General features: G+C 46.5%; 1 protein-coding gene across 1 annotated transcript; it reads right to left on the bottom strand.

The window, feature by feature from the left end:
* Window positions 1–5,553: 5,553 nt before the first annotated feature.
* On the bottom strand, window positions 5,554–18,049 carry LOC102445486 (T-box transcription factor TBX3). The gene is made up of 7 exons (XM_075915891.1): window positions 17,236–18,049; window positions 15,739–16,006; window positions 14,536–14,682; window positions 12,426–12,502; window positions 10,964–11,121; window positions 9,392–10,059; window positions 5,554–7,801 (listed from the first exon to the last, which is right to left on the bottom strand). The coding sequence occupies exons 1-7, from the start codon at window positions 17,628–17,630 to the stop codon at window positions 7,367–7,369; spliced, it is 2,148 nt and encodes a 715-aa protein (XP_075772006.1). The 5' UTR covers window positions 17,631–18,049; the 3' UTR covers window positions 5,554–7,366.
* Between the last annotated feature and the right edge of the window lie 3,244 nt (window positions 18,050–21,293).

The following is a 21,293-nucleotide window of genomic DNA, read 5'->3' as shown; positions in this document are numbered from 1 at the left end:
TTACCTGTGGAACAATGGCTCTCAATGGGCCAAGGACACACCCAAAGAATGGGGGCTGTCACCTGAGAGCAGCCAGCAGGGAACACAGAGAGGCTGAGGACCAGGTGACCTGCTGCATACCAGAAGAGGCCAGGGAGGAGGTATAAAGAGGCCATGTGGTCGATGCCATTTTGTTCTCAGCTCAGCACTTCATCCCAGAGGCAGCATTGCAGGGATCGAAGAGCCCGGAAGACCTGTGAACCCATCCTGATGATAGGATGTGCAACAAGGACTTTTAAACCAGCAGCTGTAACATCTCTGCTAGAGCCTGCATCGAGAACTGGGAGATTCGGTGCATGTAACGTACTGTACTTTAATAACCTTACTCTCATGCTTTTCTTTCTTGTGATAATAAACCTTTAGTTGTTAGATGCTAAAGGATTGGCCCAGCGTGATTTGTGGGTAAGATCCAGAGGGTAAATTGACCAGGGATCTGTGGCTGGTTTCTTGGAACCGGACAGAACTTGTTCGGGGTAGGTGGGATTGGGCACTAGGACCCTCCACCTGTGTATGAGGCCCGGGGCCATCTGGGACAGGGATATTGCTGGGGTGTCGGAGGGGTTTTGCTCGGGAGGCTTCAGGCAGGGAGCCGAAGCGCTCTGTGGGACTGGTTTGTGGCCTGTTTGGAGAGGTCACCAGTCAGGGGGGCTGTAAGGAGCCCCGGATTTGAGCAATTCGCCCAGAGCGGACGCCCTCAGTTGTGCCCAGACACGGCCCGGTCCGTCACAGTGGCGTAGTCGGCAGGATCCACAGATCTTGGTCAATTGAGCTTTGGGATCAGGACCCCACGCTGTCTAAATTTGATTTTTGGTGTTGAGAGTTGGGTTGATTAAAGAGCCGCTGCGATGATCCCGGGATTATATGAGAGTCTGGGCAAAAGTGCTCTGAAGGATTTGTGCTTGGGGAGAGGCATTGCCTTTAGGAAGAGGGCCTCTAAACTAGATCTGGTAGTGTTGTTACTAGCCAGAGATGTGGCTGAAAGGGAGCAGAAGCGAGCCAAGGAAGCTGCTGAAAGAAGGCAGAAGGCAGATGAAGAAATTGCTAAGAGACAGAAGGAGATGGATCGGGAACTTGAGGAGAAAAAGGCAGAATATGCTGAGAGACAGAGGAGGGAAGAGGTAGAGAATGCAAAGAAGATGGCCCTAGCCAAGGAGGAACATGCTAGACTTGACCTCCAGCTTAAGAGACTAAAAGAACAAGAGAGACTGTATCCTCCTGTATCAGAGGGGTAGCCGTGTTAGTCTGAATCTGCAAAAGCGACGAGGAGTCCTGTGGCACCTTATAGACTAACTGAAGTGTAGGAGCATAAGCTTTCGTGGGCAAAGACCCACTTCTGCATCTGATGAAGTGGGTCTTTGCCCACAAAAGCTTATGCTCCTACACTTCAGTTAGTCTATAAGGTGCCACAGGACTCCTCGTCGCTTTTGTATCCTCCTGAAGGTTCAATGTGTAACTCTGTGGGTATGCGGTGTGCTTATGATATGGCAGACGTATTTTGCCCAGCTGATGTGATGACCCAACCCCAAAGCATGTGTGAATGCAAACCTTTTGTGGTACCTGTAGCTAACAGGGAGGTTTGGGAAGGGGGTGCATGTGGGGTATGGAAAGTTTCCTGGAGCTGGTCAGTCTCCCTGTAACCAAGGGGAAAGTGTCTCTACATGTGTGCCTGTGGCAGATGGCTGTGTGTCTGTGCAGGGGGGCAGTGAGCCTGTGGGTGAGGGCCCGTCTGATGCCTCAGAGGTGAGGCTGGAATCAGAACCGGGGCAGGAAGAGCCCAGAAGTCAGGGAAATGTTTCTCTGGGGCAGCCTGGAGTGGCTGGCCAAAGCAGAGTTTTGGTTGAGGTGTTGGCTAGTGAGGTTTGTGAAATTGAACCTGCACAAGCTGAAAGTGATTTGTGTGAAGAAGCACAGTGTGTGCAAGCTGGCAATATGGCTGGTGGAAGTAGCTATGGGGAAGTGAAGGAAGCTGTCCCAGGCTAGCTGTATGACTGAGATTAGCCAGGGGTGTTGGAACAAGGGAGAAACTGTCTCTGATTGCCTGTCTGTGTGTGGGGAAGAGTTTCTTCCTTTGTCTAAGGAAGGTGCCTCTGACCCTGTATCTTGTGAGTCTGTCTGTGTGCCTGAGAGGGGATTGTCTGTGAATCCACCTGAGGGGCTGGAGATAACACGGGGAGTTAGGGAATTGCAGGAGGAGTTGGTTGTGGCTCAGCAGGGCAAGGCTGCTGCAGAGCCAGGGAAGGGTGAACTGTGGCTTAAGGAAGCTCATAGGGAGGAGAGTCCTGGCAGTGCTTGTAGCAAGCAGTTTGCTGTGACTGAGGGAGGTGACAGGACCTTGCTTGGAAAAGGCATTCAGGAGAAAGCTCTGCCTGTAAAAGGCAGCAGCTTGTTGTGTGAGGCACTTGTTTTGGTGCCTGATGGACAGAACTTGTCTGTTAGCAGTGACTCCACTGACTTGGGTTTAGGGAAACCCAGTGTGGATGGTGGTGGAGAAGTCTCAGAGGGACTGAGGGTTGTTCCAGATGAGGCAGGAACATCCAGAGAACTGGAGCAGGCTGCTAACCCAGTGACTGTGTGTGACCAGCTTGCTGGGAAGTCAGTGTGTGGGGGACAGGATTGTTCCCAGGTGAGTGAGGAGAGTGGGAAGTTAGTGTCTCAGATTCAGGAGAAGGACTGTGTAGCTAAGTATGCAGAGCAGAACAGCTGTGTGGTCACTCTCCCTAGGATGCAGGAGATGGCAATTAAGCTCCCATCTCTGGACATGGTGGATGCTCATAATCAATCAGGGAAGTTGATATCTGGTTCCATGTGGAAACAGAGGTTGGAGGTGGACAGAGGAGAGACTTGGGAGTCTACAGCTTACTCCTGTTACCCCACTGAGTGGGGGAAGGGGGAGAATTCCAGGGCCATTGTGAGCCAGGGCGTCACGCCCAGCCAGCCCATTGTCTTGTTCAGGCCAGAGGTTTCAGGCCTGGAGCCCAGAGGACAAGGGGGAGGGGTAGGACTTGCTTTGACAAAGAAGATTTGCAGGTTGAACCTGAAGGGCCAAAACTGCAATGGTGTGGCGCCAAAGAAGGGGCATGATGGGGAATGTCAATATACACCTGATATAGGATTGTTCTTGTTACTGATGTTAATTCTTGTAACCAATGTATTATTGTTGCAGAGAATTGTAAAGGTATACAATGTGCATGATCTTATGAAAATACCATGTAATCTGTCTGGAGATGTACCGAACGACAGACGGTATGTAAGGGGACATTGTGATGTTGCTATTTCATGGTTAACACTTGTAACTGGTTTTGGAACTTCTTACAGGACAAAAAGGGTTCCCGCCAGAAGGTCCCGTGTGAGAAGGGAAACTGAGGCACGCCACCATTTTTGTTTGGGGAGGCCTGTGATGCCCTCAGTGATGTTACTGGCATCACTTCCTGCATCAGTTTTGAGTTGGGGGTGTCACGTTGCTGGATCTTGAGGGGAGCAGCCAGATCACTGATGCACCCATAGGTGGGGGTGTTGGCCCCAAAAATGGTATAGAAGGGGACCATGTGAGGTATTGAATAGAAGCTTATTATCTGATAATCCTATGTACGCTGTTCATGTGTTTGTATAATGTCTGTGTGTGCAATTATTAGCATGTACTTGTATGGACACTGAAGATTTCCCTGCATGTGGTAAAGCATTGGGCAGGGCTGAGCCTGTGGAGCCTGTGGACATGCTAATTACCTGTGGAACAATGGCTCTCAGTGGGCCAAGGACACACCCAAAGAATGGGGGCTGTCCCCTGAGAGCAGCCAGCAGGGAACACAGAGAGGCTGAGGACCAGGTGACCGGCTGAGACCAGAAGAGGCCAGGAAGGAGGTATAAAGAGGCCATGTGGTCAATGCCATTTTGTTCTCAGCTCAGCACTTCATCCCAGAGGCAGCATTGCAGGGATCGAAGAGCCCGGAAGACCTGTGAACCCATCCTGACCCTAGGATGTGCAACAAGAATTTTTAAACCAGCAGCTGTAACATCTCTGCTAGAGCCTGCATCGAGGACTGGGAGATTCGGTGCATGTAACGTACTATTCTTTAACAACCTTACTCTCATGCTTTTCTTTCTTGTGTTAATAAACCTTTAGTTGTTAGATGCTAAAGGATTGGCCCAGCGTGATTTGTGGGTAAGATCCAGAGGGTAAATTGACCAGGGATCTGTGGCTGGTTTCTTGGAACCGGACAGAACTTGTTCGGGGTAGGTGGGATTGGGTGCTAGGACCCCCCACCCACCTGTGTATGAGGCCCGGGGCCATCTGGGGCACGGATATTGCTGGGGTGTCAGAGGGGTTTTGCTTGTGAGGCTTCAGGCAGGCAGCTGAAGCGCTCTGTGGGACTGGTTTGTGGCCTGTTTGGAGAGGTCACCAGTCTGGGGGCTGTAAGGAGCCCCGGATTTGAGCAATTCGCCCAGAGCGGACGCCCTCAGCTGTGCCCAGACACGGCCTGGTCCGTCACACCGGACTACAGGGTTTTGTCAACAAAACTATACCTGCGTCCACACTGCCTTTGAGTTATGTCGACATAACGTCAACAAAACTCAGCAGTTTTGTCAACGTATGTAAACCTCATTCTACGAGGAATAACACCTTTTGTTGACAGAGTTCTGTCAATAGAAGGCATTATTGCATCTACACTGTCCTTTGCGTCCACACTGTTATGTCGACAAAGCAGCTTGCTTTGTCAACAGAACTGAATGTAGTCTAGACACTCTTTGTCGACAGAAGCTTTGTCCACAGTATCTGTCGACAAAACTTCTGTCGACAAAACCCTGTAGTCTAGACGTATCCTAACTGTTAAAAACATCTTTTTAAGGAGGAAAAATATATATACATACTGCTTGAGAATGTGATCAAGGAGTTGGCAAATGTACAGAGAGCTGCTGCCAGTTCTCTTTATTTCTATTCTTAGTATGACCTCCAAGGCCAGGGGTGGATAACTAGAATACAAAGCCAATTATTAAATACAGAAATTGTGCTCCTGCTTCAGCCATTTTATGTCTTTATTATTATTACAACAACCATAAAACAGGACAAGTTGGAAAAAGAAAAATATGTTTTCAGGGCAAAATTAGAATTATTCTACTCTGAAGAACAGACTGAAATAAATACAATTGTAATGCCACAACACATTATAAGCACTTCACCTGAAAACTTTTGAGGTGGCCTTTGCATTAAATTTTAACAGCTCTATTCTCTAATTCTTCAGTGTTGCTTTATTAATTTATGATGGATAAAATCATAGCTGAGCCATTCTCGTTAACTTTTCAAATGTCATTTAATATTTTTCCATTAAAAGACTTGACTATATTGCATATGAATCTACATTTTAAAAAGCAAAGTAGAGGTAGAGAGGTAGTCGTGTTAGCCTGATCTTGGTAAAACAAAAGGAAAAAATATTTAGCACTTTAAAGACTAACAAGATGGTTTATTAGGTGATGAGCTTTTGTGGGGCCCACGAAAACTCATCACCTAATAAACTATCTTGTTAGTCTTTAAAGTGCTACATATTTTTTCCTTTTGTTTTAAAAAGAAAAGGAAGTATTATTAAACAGTTTGGTTAAAACTTGTATTTCCCCAGGAACATTGCAAGCTATCCTGGGTTGATTTAAAAGAGAGTCTTCTCAACTCATTTCACATGAAAGATCTTAGTTTTGATAGAGAGCAAAGAATAAAGAGACAGAAAAGGCAATATTTTAAAAATACCCTATGTTCTCCCTCCAATTCAAGATTTAGGAAAGTTTCTATTAAGGCATTTCACATGAGGCCCAAAGACATTTCAATAAAAATGTATTGAAACTTCAGTGACTTTTAAAGGGGGGAGAGTTATATAATTGTCAAAGAAGTTCTTGGTTTTTCTGTAACACAAAATATACCTTCACTTTTATTTTAACCAGTTCTGAGCACCTGACTTTCAAGCCATTAAAATATGCACCCCCACTTGAACAAACACAACAATAAGCATAACGGTAGTAAAAATCCATTGTGATTTTGACACAACAAGGGAATTGGAAAATAGGTCTTTTAAATAAAGAAAAACCTAGATTTTTCATCTTTTTTTTTCCCCAAGTCACCAGAAAAGTGTGTTGTCGTTTTATTAATATATATATTTTTAAATTTTATATGGAGAGTAGCATTTTCAACACACACCAAAAAAAGGTTAAATGCTACAAAGGCACATTTTTCATTCTTTTTTAAGTTAATTGATTTTTTTCTTCTTTTTCTTTTACGTTCAGTTCTTTTTAAAAAAAATTAGTTAAGTTTTTGTATGGTAATGAACCAAAATGAAAAGCGAACACTTATAAATGTGGTCTATTTGGTTAATTTGTTGGTTTTAGGTATATTTTTAAAGGAAATATGAAATTGAGAATGACTAAAACAAAACAAAAAAAACCAACTGCAGTCATTTTTACAGAGATATGTACAGTCAATAAATTAAAGTTTAATTTTGAGTATTCATATTCCACTTATTTACAAGTTATCAAATAATTACATAAATACTTTGTTTTAATAATAGTGTCCACTTTTTTCTTCTCATGATTATGTTTAAACTGTTATTGCGTATACAGTAAAAGAGGAAAAGCTGTAATAAACCTATAGTCAAGCTACAGAGGTTTTTAGATAAAATATTTTGTTCCCTTTCCAACTACATGTTTTTATTTTTGTTGCTACAAAGGGGTGGGGTGGGAAGAAAGGGGGTAAGGAACATATTTTTTTTTTATTTTTAGCCCTGGGATTTTTAACAAGCATCCAAAAAAGCAGACTACTATGGAACATGCAAAAAGCCAAAAGGTGTTTTGAGACATCACAATATGTCAAAAGACACAGCTTCCCTTAGTATAGACTAACAAGAGCTATATTTAATAACCCAACCCGCAAAACAATATTTAAAGAACTGATATGTGAGTTACTTATGGGGGGGGCGGTTAGGAAAAAATCACTTTTCTTACTTTATTTTTAATCCATGTTTGCTTTACACAGTGAAGAAGAAATGACCACCACTCACCAAACCACCTATCTGGCCCAAATGTCATTCCTATGACCAGTATGATTCTTTCATGGCAGCTTTCAAACCAGCTCTGCCATCCCCAGACCCCCACCTTTCTCCTTCCCCCATTTCAAGATAAGTTTGCTGACAAGCCAGCCCAGTACGCAGGACAATGTGGTTTCTTTCAAACAAAGTGCACCGCAATAGTGATTTGAAATGAGACAATAAAGGGGAGTTCCCGTGTTAACACTCTCTTCTCCCTCCCACCTCGAGAGTGGAAGGGAGGGTACAGTAGAGAGGGGGAGGGGATATTAAGGAGATCCACTCCTGGATCTGTCTTGCTTGGATTCAAGTCCACTCACTAGACGCTGGATGTTCTGCAGTTCGCTGGTCGCTTCCTTTTCAGAGCAGAGTTTAGGGGACAAGGACACGGATCCCGAAGAGAGAGTGGAGGACCTGCTGTTGAGTTCTGAGCCAGAGTTCAAAGCTACGGACTCTGCCATGTTGCTTGATTTGCCTTCCCCTGTGCTGCTGGCCACGCTGGGGAGAGCCGTGGTCAGGAGGCTGCTGCTGTCTGGCAGGGGCACAGGGATGGAGTAGGGGCTGTACCTCAGTCGGGGGCGCACTGCGCTGAGGAAAGGATGCCGGTGCACCGAGCTGGTGGCTGCGGAGGAGGCAGCGGCTGCAGCAGCCATGTAGGTATAGGGATAGGGGAAGAAGCTTCCGAAGGGAGACATGGCCAGGTCCTGGAAAAGGAAAACAGAAGCAAAGAGGGGGAGGGGAAACCGTCAGTGGTTTTCACCCTTTTGCCCAAGTTCCTATGCAACCAAAAGAGCCCGAGAGAAAACACCGCTGACTCAGCTTGCCACAAATCATGCCCCCGGCTGGTAATGGTGGGTGGGTGGGTGGGGGAGGTTTGTTTTATGGCACAGGGGACTCACCCACAGGCCTGCATGTCAAAGGCAAAGCAGCTGGGAGCGTGAGAACCCACCGCCACAGCCAAACCTGCTAGCCAGGATTTGCAGCCTGGATTCCCAAAAGTCGAAGCACTTCATTTAGAAATGCCTCCTGGACTTTCCAGAAGGTCTTGAGCACCCCCATTCACACCTCCCTGCCCATCACCTCTGACCATCGGGCCATTTACATAGGAATGCGACTTGACCTCTCAGACACTTCGCCAAAGGATTAGTGCCCACAAAACAGATATCAGACAAGATCACAAAGAAAAAACTATTTCTTGCCATTTTAACCAGAAAGGACACTCTCTCAATGACTTAACCACCTGCATTCTGCTACAAAGACCTTTTACATCTGCACTTGAAAGGGAATCCTCTGAACTGTCATTCATGTTAAAATTCGACACTCTCGGGGGGGGGGGGGGATTGAACAAAGACCCCAACTACCTTACCCATTACCAAGATAGCTTCCCCAATTATCACCTCTAATACCAATAGCTCACAGACATCTACCTTTCCCCACCTCTAATATCATTAACTCACAGACACTTACCTTCCTTCCCCCCCCCCCCCCCGCATCCCCCTCCTGTTCTGCAATGTGATTTGTCCTTTTCATATTTGTTCATTTTTTTAATTGTATCCTTTGGTATATATGGCTGTGACTATTTTCTTCCACTATTTGATCACGAAAGCTCATCACCTAATAAACCATCTTGTTAGTCTTTAAAGTGCTACATAGTCCTGTATTTTGCTTCAGCTACCCCAGACTAACACGGCTACATTTCTATTACTTGACTGTAGGCACCCAAAGTTGAGAACTGTGGGCCTATGAAGATGAAAGAGATCGTGGTCTCTAATGGAAATTAGGGAAATCCCTCCCTTCTTGCCCAACATACTTTGTTGTGCTTTTGAGATCCCGACATTCTCTCTCAGAGCTGACTGATGGATTTCAGCTAGCACCTATTCCTCCCACACCTCCAAGCAAATTCGCTGCGCTTCTTCCAAACACACACACAACAGACCCGGGGTTACTAAGGGTTACCTGAAGTTCCAAGCCATTGAGTTTGGAAGGGAACCGAGATCTATATCAAAGACGCCACTTTCCCAGGGGGGAATACCAGTGAAAGACTCCAAAAGAAAAACCCTCTCTCCCATTCCAGGGTAGGTTTTATACCACCTGGCGCTTTTTTCAACCCATTGCCACTGTATGAAACCGCACCCTTTAGGCTGGGGGTCGGTTCTGGCTCTGTCCTTAGGTGCACCGCAGGGGTGGAAATCAAGCCCCGGTGCAGAGGAAAGGCAATCCAGACCCCTGACTTGCGATTACCAGTGTCGCAGCAGCGCGAAGGGAAAGGACGCCCCAGGCCTGAGGGCGCTTACCTGAGAGGCCAGGACGTGCTGCTGAAGATGAAACGGTAGCGCAGCTGCCGACGCCCCCGAAAGTCCCTGAGCCGCTGCTGTGGCCATGACCGTGCTGTCCAGTCCGCTAACTCCGGCTGAGGCCCCGGAAACGGTGGCCAGCAAGGGCCCCATGCCAGCAGCCATGCCGGAGAAGGCTCCCCCCATGGCGAACTGGCTGGGGTGCAGGAGGAGCGGGTGCCCGTTGCCCAAGGGACTGAAGAACTGCTGGCTGGCCAAGCCAGGGGGGAAGCCGAGGTTCTGCAAGGGCCCCTGGCTCAGATGCGCCGGGCTGTCTGTCTGCACAGTGAGCGGAGCAAAGGAGCTCAGCAGCCTAGCCTCCTCCACCTTCGGGGCGTCCCGGAGGGGGCTTTTGAGCTCCTCGCGGCCGACGCCCCGGGTGCTAGAGGAAATGGCAGCTGGGCTGTGCCTGGAGTCAGGGGGGGCTTTCTCAGTCCGGCCGGGGCCGTCCCTGCTCTTGCTGGCCGCCGATTCCGGGGCAAAGAAGGGCGCTTTGGCTGGGCTGCCGCCCTTCTCCCGGGGATCTTCCGCAACCGCGGTGGTGGTGCTGATCTTGCCGGAATCACCGGCCTCCAGCAGCGGCTCATCTTTGCTTTCGGCATCGCTCTCCCCCTCGCTGGGGCACAAGTCTGAAAGGCAAGGAGCAGAGGCTATTGCGTAAGCTGGCTCCGACAGGCAGCAGCGCTCTGGGCGCTACTCTGGGGCGAATATTCCGAGCAAACCTGCGTTAAAAAACAAAACCAAAAAACCCCAACAACACCCTAATCCTTACACAACACCACACGTACATGTAAAATTGCCCCCGAACTGAACATGCCTCGGGCCAGAGCCTTCATCTCAGATACGCCGGAGCAAATCCGGATTAGTTTCCACATAAATCTGTATTGGTTGCTCCGGCAGAATTTGAGATCAGGTCGTGGTGCGCACTATGAATGTGTTTATAACAAGCCAAATCTCCCTCCCCTCCACCTCGACTTTAAGCAACAAAAATAATTTAAAACATGGGGGGGGGGGGGGCGCGGGGAGGAGAGAATTTAAAGAGAAATCCAGCGTCTCTGCCAACAAAGCAAAGCCCAAACCGATTTCAAAACCGCCGCCGAGAAAGTGGGATTTTATAAAGGGGAGCTGGGGGGAAAAGCCTTCCTTTAATAGCAGATTGAAACATGAATATTAATGGACTGGCTCCGGTTTTGAACTTTTGCCCCGTGGTCTGCCTTTGCTCCCTTGACTCAGGGCTGGCTCCTTTAAGAACCAGAGGGAGGGGAAGGGAAAAAATTATTCAAAACACAGCGGCAGAAAAAAGAGGGAGGGGTGAGGGAAGAGATGTGGGTCTGTATATCTAAAGAGCCTTTAGCGGATGCATGTTCAAAATCATTTGCTTCGCTGTAGCCAGAAGTTTTGGTCAGGAATAAAACTTTTCCTTCAAGCCAAAAAGGAAAAAAAAAAACACAAAACACACAGATGAAGAATGGCCGGTGTCTGGTGTAGGGACCTTCAAGATGCATGCGGGGAGGAGACGGGGTCACACCTCACCTTTGAGATTGGATGTGCCCACCGCAGACACAGCGGGGGATGTGGACTGAGCGAAACACTTAAAGGAGGTCTGCTCGCTAGAGGACTCATTGGAGGTGCCGGTCTCCTTTTTCTGCCTCTCGTCGTAAGCTCTCATGGACTGCAAGGTCAGCTGCTTTCTGCGGGGACAGTGAAAATTTCTTCAGCGGGGCTTGTCGCTCGCCTAGGAGTTCAAGTTATCCTCCTGCTAGCACAACTGCCCTCTTGCACCACACTACCTTCAGCACAGCGGGCGCAGCCAAGGCCCTCCTGGCTATGCAGCACGACCGGGCCACTCTATACAGCAATAATGACTTTGTACTACATTTCTTATTTTTTTCACGTTCTTAACGGGGGACCGGACCCCATTTATTACAGATCAGGAGTCATGGAGAGAACACATTTTTTCAGGCAGAATTAAAACGTTCCGGATTGTCTGTTAATGAGAAGAGATTGTTGGAAGCTGTTAGCATCAGTACTTAGAGAGGGCAGAGTATTAAATAAATGAGAGGGAAAACATTCCCAGGCGATTGGCTTTTAAAATGTTAGGGTGTTCCTGGGATATCAGGCATCTTAATGGCTGCTAAGATTGCTAGGAAGTGGTTATTTTGCTAGGCACTTTATGTAATCTTTTCACTAACAATTAACCCGGAGTGAAATCTATTTATATTTAGGGAGACATTAGAAATAATTTCTGTCTTGTGGCTTCAAATATGGGGTTTGTTTTCACAGGCTACGCCTAAACTACGAGTTTTCTCGGCAACAAATATGCTAATGAGGGACTCATTTGCATGAGTCGCGATCTCATTTGCATATTTTCTGCCGATCTGTTTTTTCGCTAGCGTTTTTGTGCAAAAACAAGCGGTGTGGACGTTTCCGTTTTGCGCAAAAACCCCTTTTCCCGCAAGATCGGTAAACTTCCTTTTTTGGGGCATGAGGCTCTTTCGGGAAAGGGGGGTTTTGCGCAAAAAGAAAACGTCCACACCGCTTGTTTTTGCACAAAAACCCTAGCGAAAAAACGGATCGGCAGAAAATATGCAAATGAGATCGCGACTCATGCAAATGAGGCCCTCATTAGCATATTTTTTGCCGAGAAAACTCGTAGTGTAGACGTAGCCAATGTGAACAATAACTATGGGCTCTCAAATCTATAGTTCATTGCTCCTATTTTTTCAGTACCAGCTGCAAACACATGCTTCAATATCCTTGTCTTTTAAGAGAGATTTCCATCCTTGGCTAGTCTATTCTGAGGATACCAATGGCACTTCTCATACCAATCCAATGACATATAGAAGCACGATCTGCAATCGGTTTGAGTTGCGCTCATTATTAAATTTGGTGGGGAAAGGGGCTAGTTTGGAGCAAGATTGGAAGTCATATTGACCTCTGGATATGTTCTAAAGTTGGCAAAAGAGAATGAAACAGGACAACTTTTCAGACTTACCTTTTCTCCCTCCTTCCATTCACGTTGTCCCGAAAACCTCTGGCAAATGGATTATTGTCAATTTTTAACTGAGTTATCTAAAAACAGTGGGGAGAGAGCCACAAGTAAGCAACCTACATTTTCAAAATCTCCTCCCTCCCCTGCAATTAATACAGCAGTAGGTTTACTCTTCAAGAAACACACAGCACGTAAAATCAATATGTGGAAGTACAGAGTTTTTTGCATTGGTAGGTGCAAGCAGATGACTTGGTGAAGCTGTATATTGTCATTTGAACAGGACTATGTTTGTCTCCTTGGGTACAGCGACTGGCTTAGTAAATAGCATACCATGGCTTGCCACTGAAAATGCCCAGTGTTGCGAATAACGCGCTGAAACGAAAGTTAACTATGTGCACCGTGATCCATTAGAGTTATGCCTCAGTTTAAATTCTTTAAATGCCATAATTAAACCGCAAACGAATCAGCCACCCCGTTGCTATAATAAAGTACTTTATATAGTTACATTTCAGTGGGGGGAGGGGCGAACAGAACAGCTGATTTTATTGAAAACGCTTTGTAATGCATCAAGATTTTTTAGATTAAAAGAACTGAGTTACCCTTGAAAACATTTGTTTTTGCTTACCTGCTTTACATTTTTAAAGCCTGTTTAAAGAATCGGTGGGGCCCATGAGGTGTTGAGACACAACGGACAGATTTCACCCCGTATCCAAGTTTGCGGAGTTCTTGTAAATAAGAGGCGCGGAGTTTACACCAGAAAAATGCACCAAGGGTTTCATTTACAAAATCAGGGGAGGATGAGCGGGTGGAAAGGGTTATTTATTTATTTTATTTAAAATCCAACGACCTCTGCGTAGAAAGTAAAGCAGTTCCATAAAGTGTAAATTATGCCTTCTCGTTTGGATTCTGGGAACGTTGCACAGTATCTCCTCGGTCTATAATGTTAAACCTAAGACCCAGCGATTGCATGAAAAGTACTTCTTGAAACTATCAAAGGTCTGGCTAGGTGAGTTGCGGAATGTGGGTTCTGACCTCGAGGGCTGAGTTGCTTCCATTACAATACGCTTTACAGTTTACACACAAATTCATGGCAATAACACAAGTACATTTATTTCTATTCTGCAACCAAGTCAGGCTCCGCTGACGGCCCCAAGCGAGCACCGTTGCTAGCAAAACGCAGCCATGACTTATCTCGCCTGCACACATTTTCTAGTTACTTACAAAAAAAACCCTACCGGAACAGTGTAAACTACTGTCCTTCCCCCAGATGACAAATAGTTATTTAAAATATAATAATTAAGGGGTGAGGAATCTTCCAACTTTTAAAATCTCCTGGGACAACAGAAGGGGAAAATACAAGGATTTCATATCACAAAACGCGAGCAACTCAGTCAGGTGCTTTAAATCCAGCACATTTAGTTTAACAAAAAGTTACAATGTGTAGAGAGGAAAATAAAATAAGCCAGTTTTGGCTCCTTGTGCCCCCAGACACCTCTCCATTGTCATAAATTCAGCATTCGCTAATCTCCCAAATATAATTCCTTGCACACAACCAATACACTGGCAGAAGGAAAAAGAAAATCTGAAACTCTACAACTTTTTCACTCTGGTTCCTTCAGCCTTTAATGCTCAACTCTGTTCCAGAGCCTCCGTGATCAGAAAATATTTTCCCACTCAAATCAATAATAAAACCACTGCAGAATAGAAATAATAATGATCATAGGAAACAAAGGTGAGTTGCAGCCTCATCGCCAAGACGCCAATGTTGTTAAAAGAGGTAAACTAGTGCAAAGGCATTGCAAACTACAGCACACGGCAAACTACAACACACAGCTTTGTCCTGTCTTTCTAATCAGCAATCGGCTTGAGTCCCCTTGCACGTGTTTCTCGCATTAAATCCATGCCGAAAACACACACACACCCTCCCACACGCACAGTCTGTATACACTCCCTTTAAAATAACATTTTGTCAAGCCAAATCGGACAGGCGATATTATAAACCTTGTTTGCATTGGGAAAAAAGCAGACTTCCTGATTTTTAAAGCAACGATGTCTAGGAAAAGCTTTATTAAAACCCAACACACGTAAAACAATCCCTCCCTAATCGCCTTACCTTATCATTCTGGTATGCGGTCACAGCGATGAATTCAGTCTCAGGGAACACATAGGTTCTGAACGTACTGTAGGGCAGCTTGAGTATGTCGTTGGCTCTGACAATATGGAACCTCGGTTGGTATTTGTGCATGGAGTTCAGAATGGTCTGCAATTGGAGGGGGGAAAGGGACGATACAATCAGACACAAACCCGGCACTCAGACTCGAAAGAGCGCTCCGCTGGCGAGGATGGACTTGTTCTCTCTCTCTCCATTCCCAACGCACACCTTACAGCGCACACGCATGGACAGCTACCATCTTCAGTTGTAAACGATCTACCTATACATGGTGAAATCCACCAGCATTTTGGCAGCATCTGGGGCTTGGGGGAATAGTTTGCGATAAGGACAACATGTATTTTAATTTAAAAAACAATCCAGGGGCTAAGTTGTAGCTAATTGGTCACCCCAATACATTTAAGACCTTCTGGAAAGAGCAAACATGTATTATCTAATCAAACAGCCAGCAAATGTAATGTTCACAACACTGAAGAATTCCCAGCTCCCTACTTATATGCAGAATCTTCCCAAAGAGAGAGAAAACTCGTCTTTTAGCACTTATCAGCCTACTTGTTTGTTTTATTTAGTAAGTTAGGTTTTATCGCTGCACATGCAGTAAATGTAATGGAGTGGATAAAAACGAACGGGCACCTTGACCTCTCATTTATGTGTCTGATTATTTTCCCTGACTTGCATTATAGTATCTTGATTAATATATATATGTAAATGTTTGCATTCCCAGGCATTGAAACCCTTTATGCACATATATAATTTCCTATCGTAAAAAAATGTGATTATCTATATTTTAAGGACAGAGTTGCTCCAATGGGTTTCTAGAGGTACCAAAAGATTAAAATATACTATATTCACCAAAAGGAAATTAGTAAATTATATTTTAAGATGGACACATGGGTGTTACAGAGGAGGGTTAATTATTTATTTCCACAAAGCTGTTCTTTACTAAGTTAAAAATTAGTTCAAAGGTTTTTTCTCCCTCTTTGCAACCCCCTTCTACAATTTTCCAGAGCTATTCGATTCTGTACTTTCCCATGCTGCAGCCTCTTCAAACTTTAGTGACTGGTTCTGTTGCAAACTGTATTATGGGGGTGGGGGATAGGAATGAAAGAACAATCAAGAGAAGAATCAAAAGGAACATGGACGTACAAATCCATGTTTGTCAGAAATATTGTTAGTCAGTTTAAGTTTGTGGAAAGTGACGACTTTGGACATCCATTGTTCTCCTGTAGCCGGACTATCCGGGTGGATGCACATTCTCTTTGGCATTTCAGGGTCAGCTTTGCCAGCTACCATCCACCGGGAATTATGGAATTTATATCTGCAGTCATCAGCCGCCACAATATCCATCAATAAAATGTACTTGGCCTTTTTATCCAGCCCAGTACATCTCGCTTTAAATGGAGGAAACATTCTCCTATGAAAAGAGAAAAACAGGAAGATAGAGAAAAGACAAGATAAAAACAAACAAAAAACCCTCAGTGAGTAAACTCCAGTGAGCAAACTCAGTGCCATTTCTCAATAGCAACATGCTCTCAAATAAACAGGGATTTATTCCCCCAACAGAAAATTTATTTTTGCAGTCGCTTAGAGGTTTCAAGAGAAAATTCTTCCTCAAAAAGCATGTATAGTTCCCTACAATCTACACACATCCACTCACAAACTTCAAAACCTAACATGGCATGTGGATCTTGAAGAGATTTATATTTATTGATTGATTTTATTTCCCTGAGTGCTAAACAAGGAAAGATGGGAAAACATTAGTTAACTGGGTAAATGCTCTACATTTTTAGGAGTCATTCTATTAGCTGTGGAGGTGAAACAAGATTTCTGCTGGGGCTCGGAATGAGCCACAGTGTTGTATGTAAGTGTGAGATTCAGAATTCAATTATGTCTCAATGTACCAGAACATATCTGAGCAGAGTTCCTTGCAAACGGCATTCCCCTATGCTCATCACGTATGTGTATATGTATAATGCATATACATACGTGTGTTTTTAGTACCCACAATATATAATACACATATAAAATATGCATATTGATATTTAATATGTGTCTGCATGTGCGTATGTGTGTATGCACACACCCCTCATCAATGTATATATATTAGGATACCAAAATTGCTTGCAAAACCTTCTCTAAGACAGAAACCGGTACCTATGCAGTGTGTGTAAGATTAATTTTTCCTTTCATCTTATGTATTTCCAAATACCATTAGTCAGCACAAATTCTTGCACAGATTCACAAGGAAGTGACTGATAAAGATAAGTGATTTCATCTGACATTACTACCTTTATTTCAACAGCAGAATTATGCCATTTTATTATTGTTGTAAAGAACACGGCAGTAACACTGAAATCAAACCAGTAAAAATCCTAACCAAAATTATTTTGTTCTGCTAATATTTCAATAAAGTAATACTAAGCCACGTCTCTCACACACGTGTGTGTGTACATATACACAGTCACACACGTAATGAGCCTTGACAAGTGTGGCCCTGCAGTCTCAGAGAGAGGCGCAGCATTTCAGCTGTCTCCAAACTTTTAACAATTTCAGATGAAACAAGTTTTATGGGGAAGTCATGGACTCTCTTTGGACCTGCATTGTAGGTTGGAGGGGAATAAAGAGAGAAACACACACACCTACCTTCCTGATTTAGTAATCACCATTTCTGTTCCCCTTTTGTGGAATTGTTCCCAAAGTTCTTTGGCTTCCAGATGCACTTTGGGGTCATCTTCCACCTCTTCTTCTGGCTCCAGCGTTTTTAGAGGCCTCGGATGAGCTGCCGCCTGGTGACCCAGGGAAGAAAAAGGGATGCCAGTCTCTGCCGCTCCGACTAATTGATCCATAATCGGTTTGGCCAGAGCCCCGGGAAGGGAGAGAGCAGCCGCCCCATTGGGAGGCAAAGCAAGAGCCGGGAAGAAGGGAGGTTGGTGTCCTAGCACTGCACTCATGGCAAAGTCCGGTGCCCGGTGAGGTAAGAAGGGGTGGTAAGCCATGCTTGTCCCAGGGATTACTGGATCTCTCATCGATATACTCATCCACCCCCACCCCACCCCCGATTTTCCTACTGCTGGAGCAGCCCTTGAGTGGTTTCTAACAGTACATTGTGGGAGAAAAAATCACCCCAAATGGGGGATGGTGCTGAGGAGTACTATAGATAGATGCACAGCACAGGAAACAGAAAAACTCTACAGACTGGAAGTGGCCCAGTCGGGAGACATAATCATTCAAGACACTTTCTCCTAGTGGCTGCTGCTGCTGCTAAGTGTTATGGGTTTTTCCCCCTGAGTGGAAGTTCTTGCAATTGAAAAGTATGCAGAAGAAGAAAAAAAATCCAGTGATGTCGCTTCTGCTGCCTGAGGTCTCCGCTTTGGATACTGGAACTCCTGGAGTCTGTCTATGTATGTATTTTATTTTCCTCCCTCTTTCTCTCCAACCACCCCCTTCTCTCCGTTGGTTGCAAAGGCTGAAGGTTCGAAGACGGGTTTTCTTTCTGTGGTTTGTTTTCTTGTTGCTGTGAGTCTGTGTATCCCTTCCCTCTGCTCTCCCTTACACAGTTAGGCTGCGGAACAGAGCCTGGAAAGGGAAGAGGAGGGGGAAAAGAAAAACAAACACAACTCCTCACAATACAAAAAAGGACCCCCTGTCTGAATCGCTCTTCTAGCAAGCGGCAGCCACAAAACTTGGTTGTGAAAATCTTGCTTCCGTTCCCCTCCCCCGCAGAGCCTTCTCACGGTGCCCTGATTCCAGTAAGAATCTCTTCTTCTTTCCTTTCCCTTCTCTCTCTCCCTGCCTTTTTTTTTAAAAAAGGAATTACACTCTTGTCTCCGCTCCAACACACTCCAGCAGAGGGGAGAGCGAGCGAGCGAGACAGACTCGCCGCTCCAAGAATTCCCCGTGAGTCTGCTTCCCTTGCCCCAGATTGTATGGATGTGTTGTGGGTCGCAGGGGAACTGGAGCCTAGTTGATTGGCTCTTTGACGCTTTCGGACCAATTGTGTGGCTCCATAGGCGTGGTTTTGACAGGTCGGGTGGAGGGGGACAGAGCCGAGTTATAAAAAGAAGGTGTCGGAAACTGTAACGCTGCAGCAAAGCATCACTACTACTCCATGGCGTGTGAATATGTCAACATGATCAGAGGGGAGGGCGCAATGAGCCGCTGGGGGGAGGGGGAAGAGAGAAACCCGCCTCTAGGTGGCTTCTCGCAGATGAAATCGCCCCTATAACCCGGCTCGAGCCGCTCCAGCCCTAGAGAGGGGGAGGGGGGAGGCTGGGAAAGTCTCGCCGGTCCCTGGAACAGTGCAGGACTCCGTCCTTCTGGCCAGACCTAGGGCTGGCTCGCGCCGGGCCATCTCATTTTCGACTCCGCAGCCGCCTGGCGCTGCAGGGTTCGCCTCGCCTCGCCTCCTCGCAGTGCGATAGCAAGAGAAGCGAGCCCAGCCTGCTCGGCGCTGCTAGCGGCACCTTCTGCAATCGATGGGGGTGCGCACTTTGCGTCCGGTGAGCGGGCCCTTAATGAATTGAGTCTCTGGGGATTTGGGGGTGTTGTCTCTCCAGCCCCTCGTTAGAACCGCAGAGGCTAAGGTCCCCCGGGGCAGGACCTCCCATTTTAAACACATTACTCTCAGCCATGTAAGTACTCTGCGCTATCTTCTCCCGTGTGCAGCCCTTTGCATCCAGCCTGCAGGGCAGATACATGGGATGGCTCGTCTACATTCTGTTACCGCCAGAAACACATGATGCCGAAGCTGCATGAGGCTAGAGTCAGACCCACTGGTAGAGAATATTCTGCATGCGAGACACGCTATGGTTCGGATACAGTCGAATGCCGGGTAGGTTAGAGATGCATGTTCTAGATACATTATCTCGAGAGACAGACGATGTTACACGTGTGTGAGAACAACAGGACACGGGGAGGGCGGGGGGACCCGCCTGGTATGGGGTCTGAGCTAACGCCTGATTCTGAAGGCGAAAGTGTCCCAAGGCCTGGTTCTTGTTCTAATCTTTTTATCCTTCTATCGCCAAGTCTTGCAGCAGGGGTGGGAGTGGAGGATATCTGGCTCAGGGATCGCCTTTATGATGTGTAGTTTCGCTGCCTGCTCTTTTCTTCACCCCACCTTTATCTGCACAGGAATCAGGACTGATTTTTTTTCTTCTTAAGAACATAAGAACGGCCGTACTGGGTCAGTCCAAAGGTCCATCTAGCCCAGTATCCTGTCTGCCGACAGTGGCCAGCACCAGGTTCCCCAGAGGGAGTGAACAGAAACAGGGAATCATCAAGTGATCTCTCTCCAGCCATCCATTTCCAGCCCCTGACAAACAGAGGCTGGGGACACCATTCCTACCTGTGACAGGGTGTGGCAACCCTGCACTGAACGGCAGAGAGTTGCCTTGGCCAAAAGGGCCCCACCCCCACAGCCCTGCTGGGCATGCTCGCAAGAGTGGCCAGGTATAAAAGCCCAGGGAGTCACTCAGTCTTGGCTCACCACCAGAGGGGAAAGAGCTCAGACTGGAGCTCTTGACCAGCCCCTGCAGCACCAGCTTGCCCCAGGAGCAACAACCCCAGTGGCAGCAGCCACAGCCTCACCAACAGCCCTGGTCAGGGAGGATGTCTACAAGGGTCTGACCTGCTGAGCAATGCCCCAAGAGCTGAACTGTGCCAGGAAAGGTAAGAAGTGGCCCAGGGTGGAGGGTTGCCCTCTGGGAGCTCAGTGTGCTGTGGCAGGAATCCCTGCTGAGCAGGCAGTGAAATTCCCCACTGCTGATAGGGCCCTCAGCTGGGACCTGGTGGAGCAGGAGGACTTGGGTCCCCCTACCTCCCCATCCTGGAACAATCCAGCTCCCTAGCAGTTGGGAGGCTTACCTGTGGACTAGGCCTCTAGGCCATAGTGACCCTGAGAGAGGGAACTGTATTTTGGGACTCGGCCTGTGAGGCTGTATTTACCCTAATAGAGGGAACTGTGTTTGGAATGAGGCCAGGAGGCCATATGTACCCTGGTAGAGGGACACTTCAGGGGAATTGGGTCTATGGGCCATATTTTCCCTGTAGAAAGCAGGCATGGACCCTGACTCTGGGGCTTCTGGACCATTGAGGGGTCCTGCTCCTTGACACTACCCATCCTGGCTAATAAGGATTGATGGACTAACCTCCAGGAATCTATCCAGTTCTTTCTTGAACCCTGTTGAAGTCCTGGTCTTCACAACATCCTCTAGCAAGGAGTTCCACAGACTGACTGTGAAGAAAAACTTCCTTTTGTTTTAAACCTGATACCTATAGTTTCATTTGGTAACTCCTATTTCTTATTTACTTGCATAACATCCTATTGACATCCAAAATACTGACACTGCCTAGTTGCATTGTGAGCTCCTTCAAAAAACCTCACCCATAGCCAGGTGTGATCAGTCTCTATTGTCTCTCCTGTTTACCCCTAAACAAATCCAGTGTTCTCCTCAAACTATTGTCCTATCCCTGTAAACACTCCTACCCTTGCCCAAGAAACTGTTCTGATACCTGGATTTAAACTGCATCAGTTCCATTGAGACTTCTTCATCTCCTGTCTGATCGTGCTGGGGGCTCTGCTCTGTTTGTCTCCTGCCCTCTGGAGCCCTGGCTCCCATCACTATCTGGGAACCCCGATCAGTGCAAGCTCCACGGAGTGGTGAGGTTGCTCTCTTTTCCCCTCCCCCCCATCTCTCTAAGCA

This window comes from Pelodiscus sinensis, unplaced genomic scaffold (genome assembly GCF_049634645.1).
Source record: "Pelodiscus sinensis isolate JC-2024 unplaced genomic scaffold, ASM4963464v1 ctg51, whole genome shotgun sequence".
In the NCBI taxonomy this organism is placed as follows: domain Eukaryota; kingdom Metazoa; phylum Chordata; order Testudines; family Trionychidae; genus Pelodiscus; species Pelodiscus sinensis.
Note: the sequence above shows the minus strand (reverse complement) of the source record. Positions and strands in the feature narration are given on the sequence as shown.

Coding starts and splice junctions, on each gene's coding strand:
- LOC102445486 (XM_075915891.1), bottom strand. CDS start 17,630: ATGAGTATATCGATGAGAGATCCAGTAATCCCTGGGACAAGCATGGCT. Junction 14,683..15,738: donor TTTCTGACAAACATGGATTT/GTACGTCCATGT, acceptor CTCCAATTGCAG/ACCATTCTGAACTCCATGCA. Junction 10,060..10,963: donor GGGCACATCCAATCTCAAAG/GTGAGGTGTGAC, acceptor CTTGCCTTTCAG/ACTTGTGCCCCAGCGAGGGG.